Source organism: Pongo pygmaeus, chromosome 6 (assembly GCF_028885625.2).
Source record: "Pongo pygmaeus isolate AG05252 chromosome 6, NHGRI_mPonPyg2-v2.0_pri, whole genome shotgun sequence".
Lineage (NCBI taxonomy): Eukaryota > Metazoa > Chordata > Mammalia > Primates > Hominidae > Pongo > Pongo pygmaeus.
The window spans coordinates 64,552,434-64,566,698 of NC_072379.2; the positions used below are offsets into that span (position 1 = coordinate 64,552,434).

The window sequence follows — 14,265 nt, forward strand, 5'->3', positions numbered from 1 at the left end:
TTTTAATTTTCAGATGTAACATTTATTCATGAAGGAAATAAAACTTTTTTGGATAATCTTGTCAATTTTGAAAAGCTGGTACGTAAATTTCATTACCTCTCCCTTTTTTACAGTAACAGAAATGTATGCTTTTCTTTCCTGCTCTAGGAAACAAATAGTTTTAGTACTTTTCTCCATTGGATGCATGGCGAATTCAAGGAGCTTATTTGCTTCATTCAAGGAGCTTATTTGCTGCATGTTGTACGCTGCCAATAAAATGTATTCCAATTAACAAGTATGTTAGCAAGGTTTTTGTGAACCAAATATGAAAATCTGCTTTTTGTTTTTAAAAATGGAATATGATAAGATGAAGAATTGAGGGTATATTATTGAACCACAGCTAAAACTGTAAGGCTGCTGTCAGGAGGAATCCACACTCAGGATATTATGTTTTACTGCTTTACAGGCATCTCTCAGTGTCTCAGCCTGCGTGCTTTCAAGGCACAGAGGGAGAAAGTTCCTCTTCTGGGGATACATGTTTGTCTCTCAGGACTGCAAGCTTTAATGTGAGGCTGGAATTTGCAGGGTCTTGTGTGAAGGGAAGGGCCACTCCTTTATCAGCCTATGGACAAAGGGTGCCACCCCTGAGCACCATGGCCAGAGCGGCTCAGGCAAAGTACCCTCCCTCCTCACAAGCAAGAGGTTCCCAGGGCAGTCCTCTCTAAATGTTTCTGAACCACTGCTTCCTGAATGATTTCCAGGGCATTCCTAGGTGCTTTGTAAGACAGTGGGCCCCTCCAAGCCTTTCTGACTTGCCCTTGAGCAAAGGAGGGGTTACCCATAAGAACTGAGCAACTGTAAAATAGAAGTACTCCAAAGAGACCCACTTGCCTGCAAGAGGAATGGATTTATCTGACAGATGAACTTTAGTGTCATAGAGTAAACTGTCCTTCGTGGTTAAAGACGATACCAGTAACCCTGCTCCACAGATCCTGACCTTTGAGTGACCTTTTCAGTAATGGTGATGGATTTGTGTGAACTCTTGCAGAAACTGACCCTGGTTCCCTGTGAGGCTGAGTCAGGCACTTGAGAGGAGGTTAAGTGAGGCAGGGACCACAGACCATGATCAAAGAACAGTAGGAACTGATGAGTCCCGCTGAGGCTTGGCACCTGACCTTTGCCTCAGAAGTACATTGCTCTGCTCACCCAGCCAACTCCCCACATGTAGGGTGAGGCAGCTCGGGAACAGTGTAGTCGGCTCTTATGCAACCCCCAAAACCCAAGCATCTGGAATATAGAATACAGTCTTAGAATATCTTGCTTTATCTCCATTTTAACCACACCGAAGACCATCACTTCACAGCTAGTGCTTTTCTAAGTGGCTATGTCAATACATTTTCAAGTCTGTCTCTGCAGTAAGTGTTTTGGAATCAGAGCTCAGTTATTTTAGATGCTACAGTCAAACCAACAGAGCCAGAAATGGATAAAGTGTTATTTTTTTGTACGTGTTTTGTGTTGCTGTGTGATATTCTGAAGATCACAGGGCACTTACTAGCAATGAAAGGCTGCAGGCACTAGAATTCTTGCCTCTAAGCAGGTTAATCCCTGGCGTTTGGGATTAGTGAAACAGTTGCGGGAATATGAAGCCTTTGGTCAATATTTACTTCGCTTCCTGGCCAACACATCTCCCTAAGAACAACACATGAGCTTTGTGGAGCATCTGTGAAGATGTGGGATGAGGTGTGTCATGCCAAGTGGAATTCCCTGGAAAGGCCTAGTAATCCTTTCCCCTGACTAGTCCAAGGGGCCGTGAGAGAACAACTAAACTCTTTATCAGCTGGCTGTTGCCTGTTGTTAAGGGCAGACATGAGGTTGACCTCCCTAAAGTGAACCAGTGAATTTGTTAAGTTCATTATGTCATTTCCCCCTCAGATAGTGCCACCAAAGTGACAAGATAATAAAAAAAAAACCTGAACAAGTCCGTAAAGTCACAAATGGGAACAAGCTGTGGAAAGCTTGTTCCCACCTTCCTTCTGACCCGCTCTCTCCAGTAATCCAGCAGAAGCCTCTTAACGCCAGCTCTCAAATATGCCAAGACTGCCAACTAACCATAGGGCTGGAAATGAAGGAGGTCTAAATGATATGACTTCTATTAGGGTCAATCATCATACCCTTAATTCTTTGAGAAAGTTTAAGGGAGTAGCATGGCATAAATAATATTTTAAATTCCTAAAGAGAAATTTTATTTTATAAAAGAATGAAGAAATGGGTGCAGTTCAGCATGCACACAGCAGGCACATAGCGCACACACAAGCCTGTCAGGCAGGCATGGGCTCTTCATTTCCTCAGAGGGCAGGCTCCGCACATGGGACTAGTGAGCTCCTGGTCCACAGCATGCCCCATGCTGACCCCTCCTTACACAGAGTAGACAGGATAAAACTGTGTCCAGGACAAAAAGCAGTTTTATGTCATATATAGCCCTGTGTTACACTTGGATGCTGGAGAATGAGACTGACCTTTCTAGGAGAAACACTATTTTCAAGGAATATTTCTTAGCAAAGGGCTGGGTTTCTCTAAAGCTAAAACAGGATCATCTTTCACAATAATGAACCAGTAGAACCTAAGTGAATTAACTTGTGAAAAGTCAATTCCTCATGATGGACCATTAACTTAAGCCAGCTTCAGATAATTCAGTGTATTATCTTTATCTGGCTGATGCAGGCCAGTACACTGAGTCAGACCCCATGAAAATCCAGAAGCCCTCATCAGGTCTAATGAGATTTCTGTTCTTTATGCTACATTCCTTGCTGCCTCAGCGACTGGAAATGTTTTCATCTCAAACTGTTTCATAAAAAGAAACAAATGATTTCTTTTTTCTCTTTATCCCTCGATGTTAAGAGCATCATCTTTTACCCTGTCTACCCCCTCCCCCTTTAGAAAGCCTAAAGATGAAGACCAGAACTCAGGTTTCAATGCCACACCCAGTACCGAGCCTTACATCAGTCTGAGCCTCGCACAAGCTACGCAAATGGCATATGATAGAAATCAATGTGACGCCAGAGCTTAAAATGAGAAAACTGACCTGGGAAAAGTGGTAAAATTTGGGGAAGGAAACTGAACAATACATGCACAGACATGAGTCAGGTCTCATTTCCTTTACAAATGCAGCTTGAGCTACTGCAATAATCACTGTCCTATTCAATTTTCCACTATCAAATAGAAGTGCATTAGAAATATGGTTATGACAACAATTCAATCAGTAGGTCATATTCAAATAATATTTGTGTATTCTGAATTTTAAGTAAGAACATATTTTAGTGTTTAATATTCTTTCAGCAATAATTCATTGAGGGTTTGGTGTATATGGTGATCCTATGCTCAATGTGTATAGTCGGGACATGAAAGATGTTGACCCAAATTGGAGGCCCAGATAATGAATGATATTAATTCTTGAATAATAGGATGATGTTTGTATTGTGATATGAAACACAGTAGAGAGCTACTGTTGATTCTCAGGAGAACTAGAACATGAAAACAATAGTATTTAGAGATTATTCTGGCAATTAAGTCAGCTAGCATAGCATTTTGGAAGAGAACATACTGCATTCTAGTTCCTCCTATGGCATATACGTATATGCTTCCAAAATGCTACTTCCTTCAACATGAAAAACTAAAAGTGGTAGAGACAGCTAGAAGACTCTTGTAAGTACACAAGTATAAGATGATGGGATCTTGTCCAAAGCAGCTGTACATTTAAGAAGACTTTTACCGGCCAGGCGGGGTGGCTGACGCCTGTAATCCCAGCCCTTTGGGAGGCCAAGGTGGGTGGATCCTGAGGTCAGGAGTTGAAGACCAGCCTGACCAACATGGTGAAACCCCGTCTTTACTAAAAATATAAAAATTAGCTGGGTGTGGTGGTGTGCCTCTGTAATCCCAGCTACTCAGGAGGCTGGGGCAGGAGAATCACTTGAACCTAGGGAGTAGAGGGTGCAGTGAGCTGAGATCGCGCCATTGCACTTCAGCCTGGGTGACAGAGTAAGACTCCATCTCAAAAAAAAAAAAAAAAAAAAAGAAGAAGACTTTTGCCTGGAAATCAGTGAGGACTTCAAGGAAAGAAATTAAATTAGAATATTGAAGACTGTACGTGAATATAAACTATGAACAGAAAACGGTCTCTAAAGATATTGATGTTGGCCGGCCTCAGTGGCTCACACCTATAATCTCAGCATTCTGGGAGGCCAATTTGGTTGGATTACCTGAGGTCAGGAGTTCGAGACCAGCCTAGCCAACATGGTGAAACCCCGTCTCTACTAAAAATACAAAAATTAGCCAAAATTAGCCAATATTAGCCGGGTGTGATGGCATATGCCAGTAATCCCAGCTACTCAGGAGGCTGAGGCAGGAGAATTGCTTGAACCCGTGAGGCAGAGGTTGCAGTGAGCTAAGATCACACCACTGCACTCCAGCCTGGGTGACAGAGCAAGACTCCGTCTCAAAAAACAAAAAAAAATGATGTTAATGTTTTAGAAAGTGTTCATCTTTTGTAAGTATCTCATTTCCAGTTACAATTTAAGATACTTGAACCTTTGAATCTACAAAAATTCCTACCTCCATTCAGCCCATATGTGTAAGTCAATGTGTCTGACATAGTAGGCTCTGCACATGCAAAGCCCTCTGGTGGTACTTGGTCTAGAGAAGGAGAAAAGTTCAACAGCAACGACAATGACACAAAGCCAATAGGTGCTGTACGAAGAGCAGTGGGAATGTTGAGATTGGAACCTCTAAGTCCAGGAGGGACATCTCAGAAAGGCTTCATGGAGAGGAGGTGACACATACCCTGAAGTGAAACACATGTGCAAATGTGAACAGGGTGATTGGGGCTGGGAGTGCTGCACTTCTCTACAATGTATTTTCTCATGGCTCAGTAAGAAGCTGTGCAATTCAGATTGGGTGCTACTGTTTTTTTGTTTGTTTGTTTTTGAGACGGAGTCTCACTCTGTCACCCAGGCTGGAGTGTAGTGGTGTGATCTCGGCTCACTGCACCTCCGCCTCCCAGGTTCAAGCAATTCTCCTGTCTCAGCCTCCCGAGTAGCTGGGATTACAAGCACCTGCTACCACCCCTGGCTAATTTTTTTTGTATTTTTAGTAGAGATGGGGTTTCGCCATATTGGCCAGGCTGGTCTCAAACTCCTGACCTCAAGTGATTCGCCCACCTCAGCCTCCCAAAGTGCTGGGATTACAGGTGAGAGCCACCTCACCCATTCTGGTGCTACTGTTTTTGCAGACAAGGACTAAATATTCTTTGATAATCCAAACTCCATAGAATCAAAGCTACGTCCAGCTCCAAATACAGTTCTTCTGTTTACAGCCAAGAGTGCTAGATTATCCTTCCATCATAGCAGGCACTGCTTCTTCAGTAACACCTTCAGCGACCCTTCCATTGATGTGTTTCCTGTTCTACTTTACAGCATATGATCGCAGACACTGTCCGAACCCTGAGACACTGCAGGACTAACCAGTTTGGTGAGTAATTGAAGTCAGGTGCGGAATGTAAATTGACTCTACGTTGATACCAACTGTGGTCACAAGTATTGGGTGGTAATCAATTTAAACAGATTGAAAAGTATCATATGTATATACATATGCATATTGTATATACATAGTAGATTGTCTCTTTGTTTCCTCACTGCATGTTTGGGATGCAGAGGAAGACAAGATATGGCAGATTATTATCCCCTCATGGCAGCAAGTTTATGCTGTGAAGAGTGACTTTACACACTCAGAAACCTCCTCCCCGCAACTCCTGCTGACTCCTGTCCCCACAGTGTCTTGCTTTGCTTGCCCATTGGCTCAAAATCACTGGTGAGTTTAGCAGGGGTGACCTTGTCCCTAACCTCTTTGCGTGGAGCCTTCCTGGAATAGGACTATAGCTTGTAAAAGTGCCTAAAGCAGCCTTCCAGAATCTTTTCTCCTCTCCAACAAAAACTTCCTGTCTGGAGCTGCCTTTCAGCTGCAGAAGTGTGGTTCTGAGCACTTTTGTAGAATCCCCACTGAGACTAATGTATGTAGGAATATTTGTTCCATTTCAAATCTCAGTCATAATTTATACTATGTTTAAATGGTGTTAGAACATTGCAGGAAGGAAGGAAATCAACTTTATTGAGTTGAAGGAGCTTTCACATGGGCAGTGGAATCCTGACATCAGTCCTAGCAAATGGGGATTATTAACCCTGTAGGTGTAGAACAAAAAGCAGAGACTCAGAGAGATTCACTTATTTAGCCATTATTCAGACTGAGTCTGCCTTACCTCCTTGCCCTCTCCTTTACCCTCTACAGATCCTATGGATACAAAGGGTAATAAAAAATAGAAAATAGAGTTCAATAATTATAAATTAATCAAAGGCAACCACTCAGTTCAACTTCATTTTTTAAGTAAGACATGCCCATTGTAAAACAATTTTTTCAACAATATAGAAGTATATATAAAGTAGAAAATCAGAGTCCTACTTCTCAAGAAAAGTACTACTAACAATTGAGTACACCTGCTTAAGAATTCTTTTCTGTTCAGTGCTGGTCTAGGCTGGCAATATTGTCCCCCAACAAAGTAAGTGAGGAACTGGACTTCTGTGTGGATTATGTTTTCTCTTTGAAAAGGAGACTTATAAATACAGGACCTAATTTTCTAAATATTCACATCAATTAGTACCACTTTAATATACCTATGTAATTCTTCATCAAGCATACAAGTGCAATGCAGTTACAATAAAAATAGTAATCATAACATCATCACAGAGATTCACTGAAATGTACAAGCATAATGCTGATGAGTACAGCTTCATACTGCTTTTATCCTCCTTTGCTTCCCAAGTGTTTACTGGGGATTCAGCTAATTCTAAGATATCAGTCTCACTTAACCAAGGAAATCAAGTTTATATATGCTCCAAGTATAGACAGGAAGGTGATAGTTATACTAGCTTGTGTGGCCTTGAACCTGCCTTGAACCTCCCACTCATCAGAGAGCAACCCTCTGTGTACTAAGCAAAGGAGAAATTTAAGTAACTATCAAGCCAGTTTATGTTCTAATATTTATATACAGTATCTTTAAAAATTGGTTTGGGAACTGAATTATCCGAGTTCATTTTAACAGTTTATATGAGCATAGTAAACCAATGTCAGCATTTGGGATAAAATATGAAAATGTTAGTCAAGTCACTTATGCATTATAAAGTGTCATGCAAATGTCAGTTGCCATGGTTAGAACCATTTATTGTGCCATCTTTTTAAGGCTTGAAAATTAACATAAAATTACCTTTGTAGCATCATGTTATCCAAACCAATGTTTAACTTTCTCAGCGTCTTCCAGAGAAGGCATTCTGGAATAAAACAGCTTTTTGTTACTTTCAAACAGGTGGGATGGTATAAACTTTAACTCCTAGTGTGTTTACTTGCTAAAACCAGGAAGCCTTGTTTCTATTAACCCTAAGAATTATAAGCCACCCATGTCATACAGGTCTTAAATTATTTCCTCATAAAATGCATCTGTTATAGAGGAGAAAAAAGGGGATTTCACCAAGAGAAAAAAATGCTATAAGAAAATGCTCAGCCTCCTGCATTTCCCTTCCCTCTGCTCAAACTGAGATCCAGCAGCTCACCCTGCCTGTCCCATGCATAATCTACAAAGCAACAGGATATGATGTCTTCGCCACTCACCTTTCCATTGTTTTACTGTAGTGCAGTTTGGCCAGTGTTCCCCAGCCTCAAATGGTTTGCTTGTGTGTGTGTGTGTTTGACTATGGTGCATGGGTTTGCCCTTGGTTCATGCTGCTTCATCCTGATTCCTTATCAGCACGGACGCTAGCAGGGTGTGGATGTGTTCACAGTGCACTAAAGCCTCCTTTGGCCCCTCGATTCCTTGACTGCCCTAGATATGTGAGTGGAAAAGCCCCTTGTCTTATCCTTCTCTGGATAGACTTTAGTTATACACATACTTTCTGAAGCTATTTCATATGTTAACCACATCTTAGAGTCTGTTCTGTTGTATCTGTTCATTCAATTGCTCCATTAAATTTTTTTTCCCAAAAAATGAGAATACCGAAGAATTGTACAAAATCTAAACAACAAAAAAAGAGTGATTGCATTCATATGCTAAATACATTATCAGCGATTTTCAACGCTTTCTAGACTGAGATATAGGAGCCAGTGCTGGCCATTTAAACAGGTAACTGCCATAAAAGCCTACCTAGAAGGACTCAGGAACCATCTGGCCTGGGTCCGAATCCTGGCTGTGACACTTAACTTGCTGCGTGACTGTGCTCAGTTTCCCCATCTGTGGAATGAGATAATAACGTAATTTCTAAATAATATACAATGTTAGGTAATAAATGCTATAAATATCCTGCCGGTCTGATTGCCTGACCTGAGGAATCCATTCTGAGCTGAAAAAGCATTTCTACTGTAGGACAAGGACACCTCTTATGGGATTCTGACTAATGAGAACCCACCTGGTACATTTTCTCAGCCTTAGTGTGGGGTTTTGTTGGTATGTAGATACAGCATTACTGCTCTCCTGAGATTGTCTTTTTTTCCCCCTCTAAACAACAGGTGACCTGTCTCCAAAAGAGCATCAAGAGTTAAAGTCCTATGTTAATCACCTGTATGTCATTGACAGCCAGCAGGCTCTGTTTGAGCTCTCACACAGGATCGAGCCTCGGGTGTGAGCCCCACTGCCTCACCTCCCCTGTATCTGCAGCACTTTGAGCTACGGGAATGTCTATGCCAAGCACGTTGCTTTCCTGTGAGAAAAGAAGTTGCTGAGTTTTATCAGTATAACCCAAGACATTCACAGGAAAGCCAGCCAAAGCGTGTTCAGGAAGTGACGTCAGCCACCAGAGAGGGGGAGAGGTTTCTCCGTGCTTCTCTCGGGACAAGAAGGCAGAAGGAGAGTCAGAAGCATTCTTGAGATGGAGAAGCCTGGTTTCTTATGATCACATTGTTGATCCAGTCCAGTTTTCAATATGAGATGTGCCAGCATCAAGACAAGACAACGTCTTGACATGCAATGACCAAATATTTCATTAAGAGCGTGCATGAAACAGGAAGGAGTTTTTACTTTGCATAGTCTTAGGTTACTGTCCATAAGCTGTCAAAGAAGTCATTCCTTTGAACACCTGATGACAGAGACAGCATCTCTAGATCTCCAGGGAGGAGAGGTTTCTGTTGATACAACTTATGATGTCACCAAAAGCCACTTGTGTCTAGGGAGTTAGTGAAGACTGCAGCTAGCGTCCATGCTGTGATGGGCAGATGAACAATGTCAAGGTGTGCATCACTTTGCACCACAATCAACTACTGACACATGCTTGCAGGTGAAATTAGTTTCTGTACAACTGATTTGCAGCTATAGGCAAGGTAGATGAAGTTGCTTTGCCAATAAGGAAAAATAGTAATCTTTAAGAAATTGACTCATTGTTTAATTTCTGGGGATTTTCTTTATACTTGTAAGCAGGCTCTTATCTTTTATTGGACATAATATGATTTTGAAAAAGCACAGTGCCTGACACATTGTAAACACTCACTAACTGCTTACTGAGGTGACAGAGTCACAAAAGTCTGCATTCTTGTGCCTGATGATGCATTTTGCGTACCTCATACAGGCTCCTTGCCCACACTATGGAATGACAGCAGCCAGTGCAGGGAGGTTAAGTGACGTTTAATGAGTGAAGCACTTCGCACTCTCTAGGTAATAAGATAGTGGTAATTACCAGTGTTTTGGCAAATGAAAAATGCCCTGAAATAGCCAAATGTCTGATTAATGTTGGTGACTTAGAAGTCCTATAGTCCAACTACCAGCCAAAGCAGGGAGCCTTTCTATAATTTGCCTTTTTTTTTTTTTCCAAAATCTGAGTCTTCTAAAATCTTTTCTTATTATTCCCATTTTTACCAGTTGAGGCTCCTGTAGCAAATAAGACCTCTTGATATTTTCAAGGACTGGTTAGAGGATTTCTTTCAACCTTCACATGAACAAAACAGCCTATGGGTCAAAATAATGAAATCCACCCCTGCCTGCTAGATACTTGTCACCTTGCTAAAATGCAAGGGCCTGGTCCATTCATTTTCCAAATGCAGGAGTCTTGGTGCACTTCTCACTCTTCCTGCCTGTTCATCTCTTTCATGCCCACACAGACCTGTTTCCTTTTTGTCTCATCAACACCTCATTCATCCTCATTACTGAGGCGTGTCCAATGCTTTTTGACATCTTTATAGCAGTGCTATTTCCTGGGCTCAGGAACCACACTGAGCTTGAGATACTGCTGGAAGGAACCATGTGGAGAGAAGGTTTGAGAGAACTTTGAGAGAGACTTAGTTTGGCCCAGCATGTAAAACTTCAGTCCTGAACATTTACAGGGTTTTATAGAAGGGCATACTCCAGGGCTGGTCCATTCAGAGAAATGCTGCATGCTGCCATCATGGAATGTGGCCCACAGGAGGACACCAGAGCCGTGAGAACCGGAGAGCAGACTTCCCTCATGGCTGGGCTGAGCAAACCCTCCACAGCCCTCCTCACGCAGTTACTAACGATAGCATGGGCTTACAGCACAAGAGCGTGTTCTCACCTTTTTCCTATGCCCTGGACTAAGGTTTGGCCAATGTAATCATATAAGGCCATCCTGACATTGTTTCTGTATTTCAAAATTCGAATTTTTATTTACATTAGAACTACACTGCTCCTAGCAGAACATTACCTTTAGGGGACTCATTTTCCGTGGAGAACTATTTTAGCATATTGCATGTTGTTTAGACCCCAAGTCAGATATGCACACCGAGCCAGATGAAGCTACACAAATGTTGTGTTTAAATGCATTTTGTACAGTGACTTCAGAGTATCTCACATGACATGGGTAGAAACTGGCTGGGGAGAAAATGATGCTTGTTCACTCTTCCTCCAGCCATGGTTAAGTGGTCCTAGGGGTAGCAGAGGGAAGGGAGGATTTTGTGCAGTCGAGATTTGCTTTTCCATCCTTGTCTTCTGAATGTCTAAAATCTCTGCATCTTTCTGAAGTTTAACAACTGTCTCCAGAGGTTTGCCAGGCAGCAGCTCTCAGAAGTTTCCAAAGCTTTGCAGAATTTTAGATCTGGAATTAAAAATTCAAGCCTGAATTGGGAGAACCAGATTTTACTCAACGGAAAGCTCTTTCTAAGGAATCTGAGCTGTTCACTCGTGGACAGTGGTGGGGCTTGAGTGCTCCTTGTTAATAGGATGGGCCATGCACCCCCTCTGGATATTCACCAAGGCCTCTTCAGAATAGAGTTTGTTCTGGCTAGAAGTGTGGTCTAGAAGATGGCTAAGCTCTTTGCCAGCTCTTATTTGGAGTTTTATTATTGCATAAAGTCTTCGCTCACTCTGCAAATGTTACGTAATCTGCCACCTTTGGCACCAGGTGGTGCGGGGGCACTTCTAAGTGGGCTCTTTTTGTTACAGCACAACTCTCAGACAGTCCTATGGGTCTTTGGATTCGTCAGCGTTCCAGCAAACTAGCCCTGCTTAGAAGTTAGCACAAGACAGCAGAATGCAGGACCCCGTAGGCAAAATCACAACCTTGCCATTAAAAAAAAATTTTTTTACATACACATTTGCAGGTGTTCCCTAGAGTGTGGTGTTTTGAATTTGCTCTTTGTCATCTGTATAATTGCCAAATGATTATAGTGATACACATGACCTGCTTTCACTTTTTTCTAGTTTCCTTAATTATGTTTAGAATAAATTCATTTCCCTAGACCGAGAACCACAAACAGGTAGTGTGGAGCATACACCGAATTTAGAAGCATGTGGATAAGGTCAGTGCTCACACTGCCTAGTCCACAGGGAGAGGATGCTGCATGAATATATACTCGCCTCTGAGTGGAGGAGAAATCGCGGCATGAAAGAGAGAGTACCAGTGATGACTTCTTATCCCTGGGGCTGGGCTTTCACTGCTACCCATATCCCAGCCCTGCAAGTCTGTTCTAGCCAGGACAGACACCGCAGATCCAGAACTGAATGTTCCTAAATGGCGCAGCCAATCCAGGCTTCTCAGAAACTGGGCAAAAACATTAAAATGGGGACGATCAGGTCTTCTGCAGTGGTCCAACACAAGATTTCTTTTAAATGTTTCAAAAACATGTCCTTAAAATTTCAGCCTGCTTCTTAGTGAGTGGGCCAGTTCTGCTTAAAACTGGTGGGGAGGGGGAAGTTTTTAAAAATTGCCAAAAAGTTAGATGAAAATGTATTACTGTATAAAGCAAAGCTGTATATACTAAACATTTTTTAGCAGAGTAATATTTATTTGCATAGTCTATTTATTGTATTCGTATTACACTGTTATTAAATACTGGGATGAAATCAGTGACCTGAAGCAAGAAATCTTGCCTTTTAATGTATCATTAATTAGGGCTGCTGTGATATTGTCAGCTTGCATTAACAATTAGAAGATAGAGAACCCGCCATCAGGGTGTCTACCTAACTTCTCAGGGACTACACTTGGTAGTTTTCCACCATTTAAAGAACTGGTAAATATGAAACATTTGTTGAGTTACCAGAATTGCCATTAACAGTGTTTTCTTTCCCATATTCCATGCTTTCTGCCTCTGTGTATATATATAATATATATATATATGACTGTGCTGTGTATTTATCGAAGCTAGTAAGCAATAATTTATATGTAAAAATGGCCAAGCAATATAAGGTTAAAACTTACATAAGTAACCCTTACCTTATCTTGTATTTTCAATTGTTTTTTTAAAACTGCTTTTCCAAATATGAGACTATGTTAAAGACACTATTCATGCCTCTTAGTTTCTTGCTTTCTCTGTGATGTGTGTGGATTAAATAGCTCTGTTCTGGCAGCATATGATGCTCAGGGGGTTGGAACTCAGAAGTCATTTGCTCACTGAAAGAGCTACAAGTAGGTGAAGAGGTTCTCAGGCAGCCCATAGAAGCCTAAATCACTTATCCTGCCATTGGGTTATTGCAGAACCTAAACACCCTATTTTGGGAATTTCATCAGTGTTCTCAGAGCCTGAAATTTGGGGAATCTGGCAACGATTGTCATTGCCTCACCCCACTTGAGCAGGACCAGGAACTCCCTCACCAGCCCAGATACTGAGTGCAGCTACCAGCCCAGTGGTGATACCCGGGGCCCAGGATAGAGGTCCTGAGAGCGGAAGAGCCATGAGTGGATGGTACAGCACAGGGATAATAAGGATGCTCTGGAGCAGTGGGATGCCAGGCAGTATATACACTAGCACAGACTGCATGAGTGTTCAGCATCTTCTCTCTGTATAAACAGGAAATTTGTACATCTTGCCCATCAAGGTCAAGTTTGGCCTTTGGCATGTGTCCGTCTCCCCCTTGCAGGGGGATTATAAACCTCACCTTGTTGAACCCAGGAGTGGCCGTGTCTTGCTCTGTCCAGTGAAAAATGGGGAGACATGTCTGTGGAAGCTTTATGAGGTAGCCTGCATCTGCCATGTCTGCTGTCCTGTGAGACCTGCACTGCTCCAGATGAAGGCACCCCTATCAGCCTGGGTCCTGGATCATAGGAAACATGGAGCAGAGCCCTGGCTTGTGAACGACGTATAACTTGAGTGAGAAATCAGACATCATCACTAGAAGTCCCTGAGGTCTGGTAGTGGTTTCTTACTCAGCAGAATGTAGCCTCAGCTGACTAATACAGTCTCTCAGGACAGTCTTTTCTTGACAAATCGCCCTTTGCCTCCATCCACTTGTGGGCAGCAGTATATTGGCTCAGCACAGTACCTCGTGGATGAAGCACCTGTTGTCACACATCCGTGCAAAGGGCTTGGCTTTTTATGAGAAATGGGAAAGAAGACCTGAAGATAATTTTCTTGGGTTTTAATCACCAGGAAGTGGCACTTCCGTGAAACAAGGGGAAATGGGAAGAGAAAACACAAGGGGATTGTCTCTAAGGCAGCCACTGGAAGCAGAGAGCAGCCACTGGAAGCAGAGAGAAGTCCTGATCCCTAAATCACTTCATCTGTAGGGGCTGACCCCACGGGGTCCTCCTGGAACCTGGAGAACGCAGGAGATGAAGGGAGAATGGGAAGCCCTAGGCTCCAGCTTGGGAAGGGAATAGGAAGGAAAGGGAAATACCCATTGCTAAGGACGCGATGAGATTTTCTTCAACTTCGAGTGGGATAGCTGGTACTGGGAAGATGCACAGGGCTCCCGTGAACTCAGAAGCCTGTTCTTGTTAGCAAAACTCAAAATGAATTAGCAAAACTCAAAAA

General features: G+C 42.4%; 1 protein-coding gene across 1 annotated transcript in view; it reads left to right on the forward strand.

Annotated features, from left to right (window-relative positions):
• Positions 1-12,797, forward strand: part of RAPGEF5 (Rap guanine nucleotide exchange factor 5) — a 239,890-nt gene extending 227,093 nt beyond the window's left edge. The window contains exons 24-26 of the mRNA XM_054495020.2: positions 14-78; positions 5,448-5,502; positions 8,581-12,797. Of these exons, the coding sequence (XP_054350995.1) occupies positions 14-78; positions 5,448-5,502; positions 8,581-8,696 (236 nt within the window). The 3' untranslated portion in view covers positions 8,697-12,797. The remainder of the gene's footprint in view (positions 1-13; positions 79-5,447; positions 5,503-8,580) is intronic.
• The last annotated feature ends 1,468 nt before the right edge of the window (positions 12,798-14,265 follow it).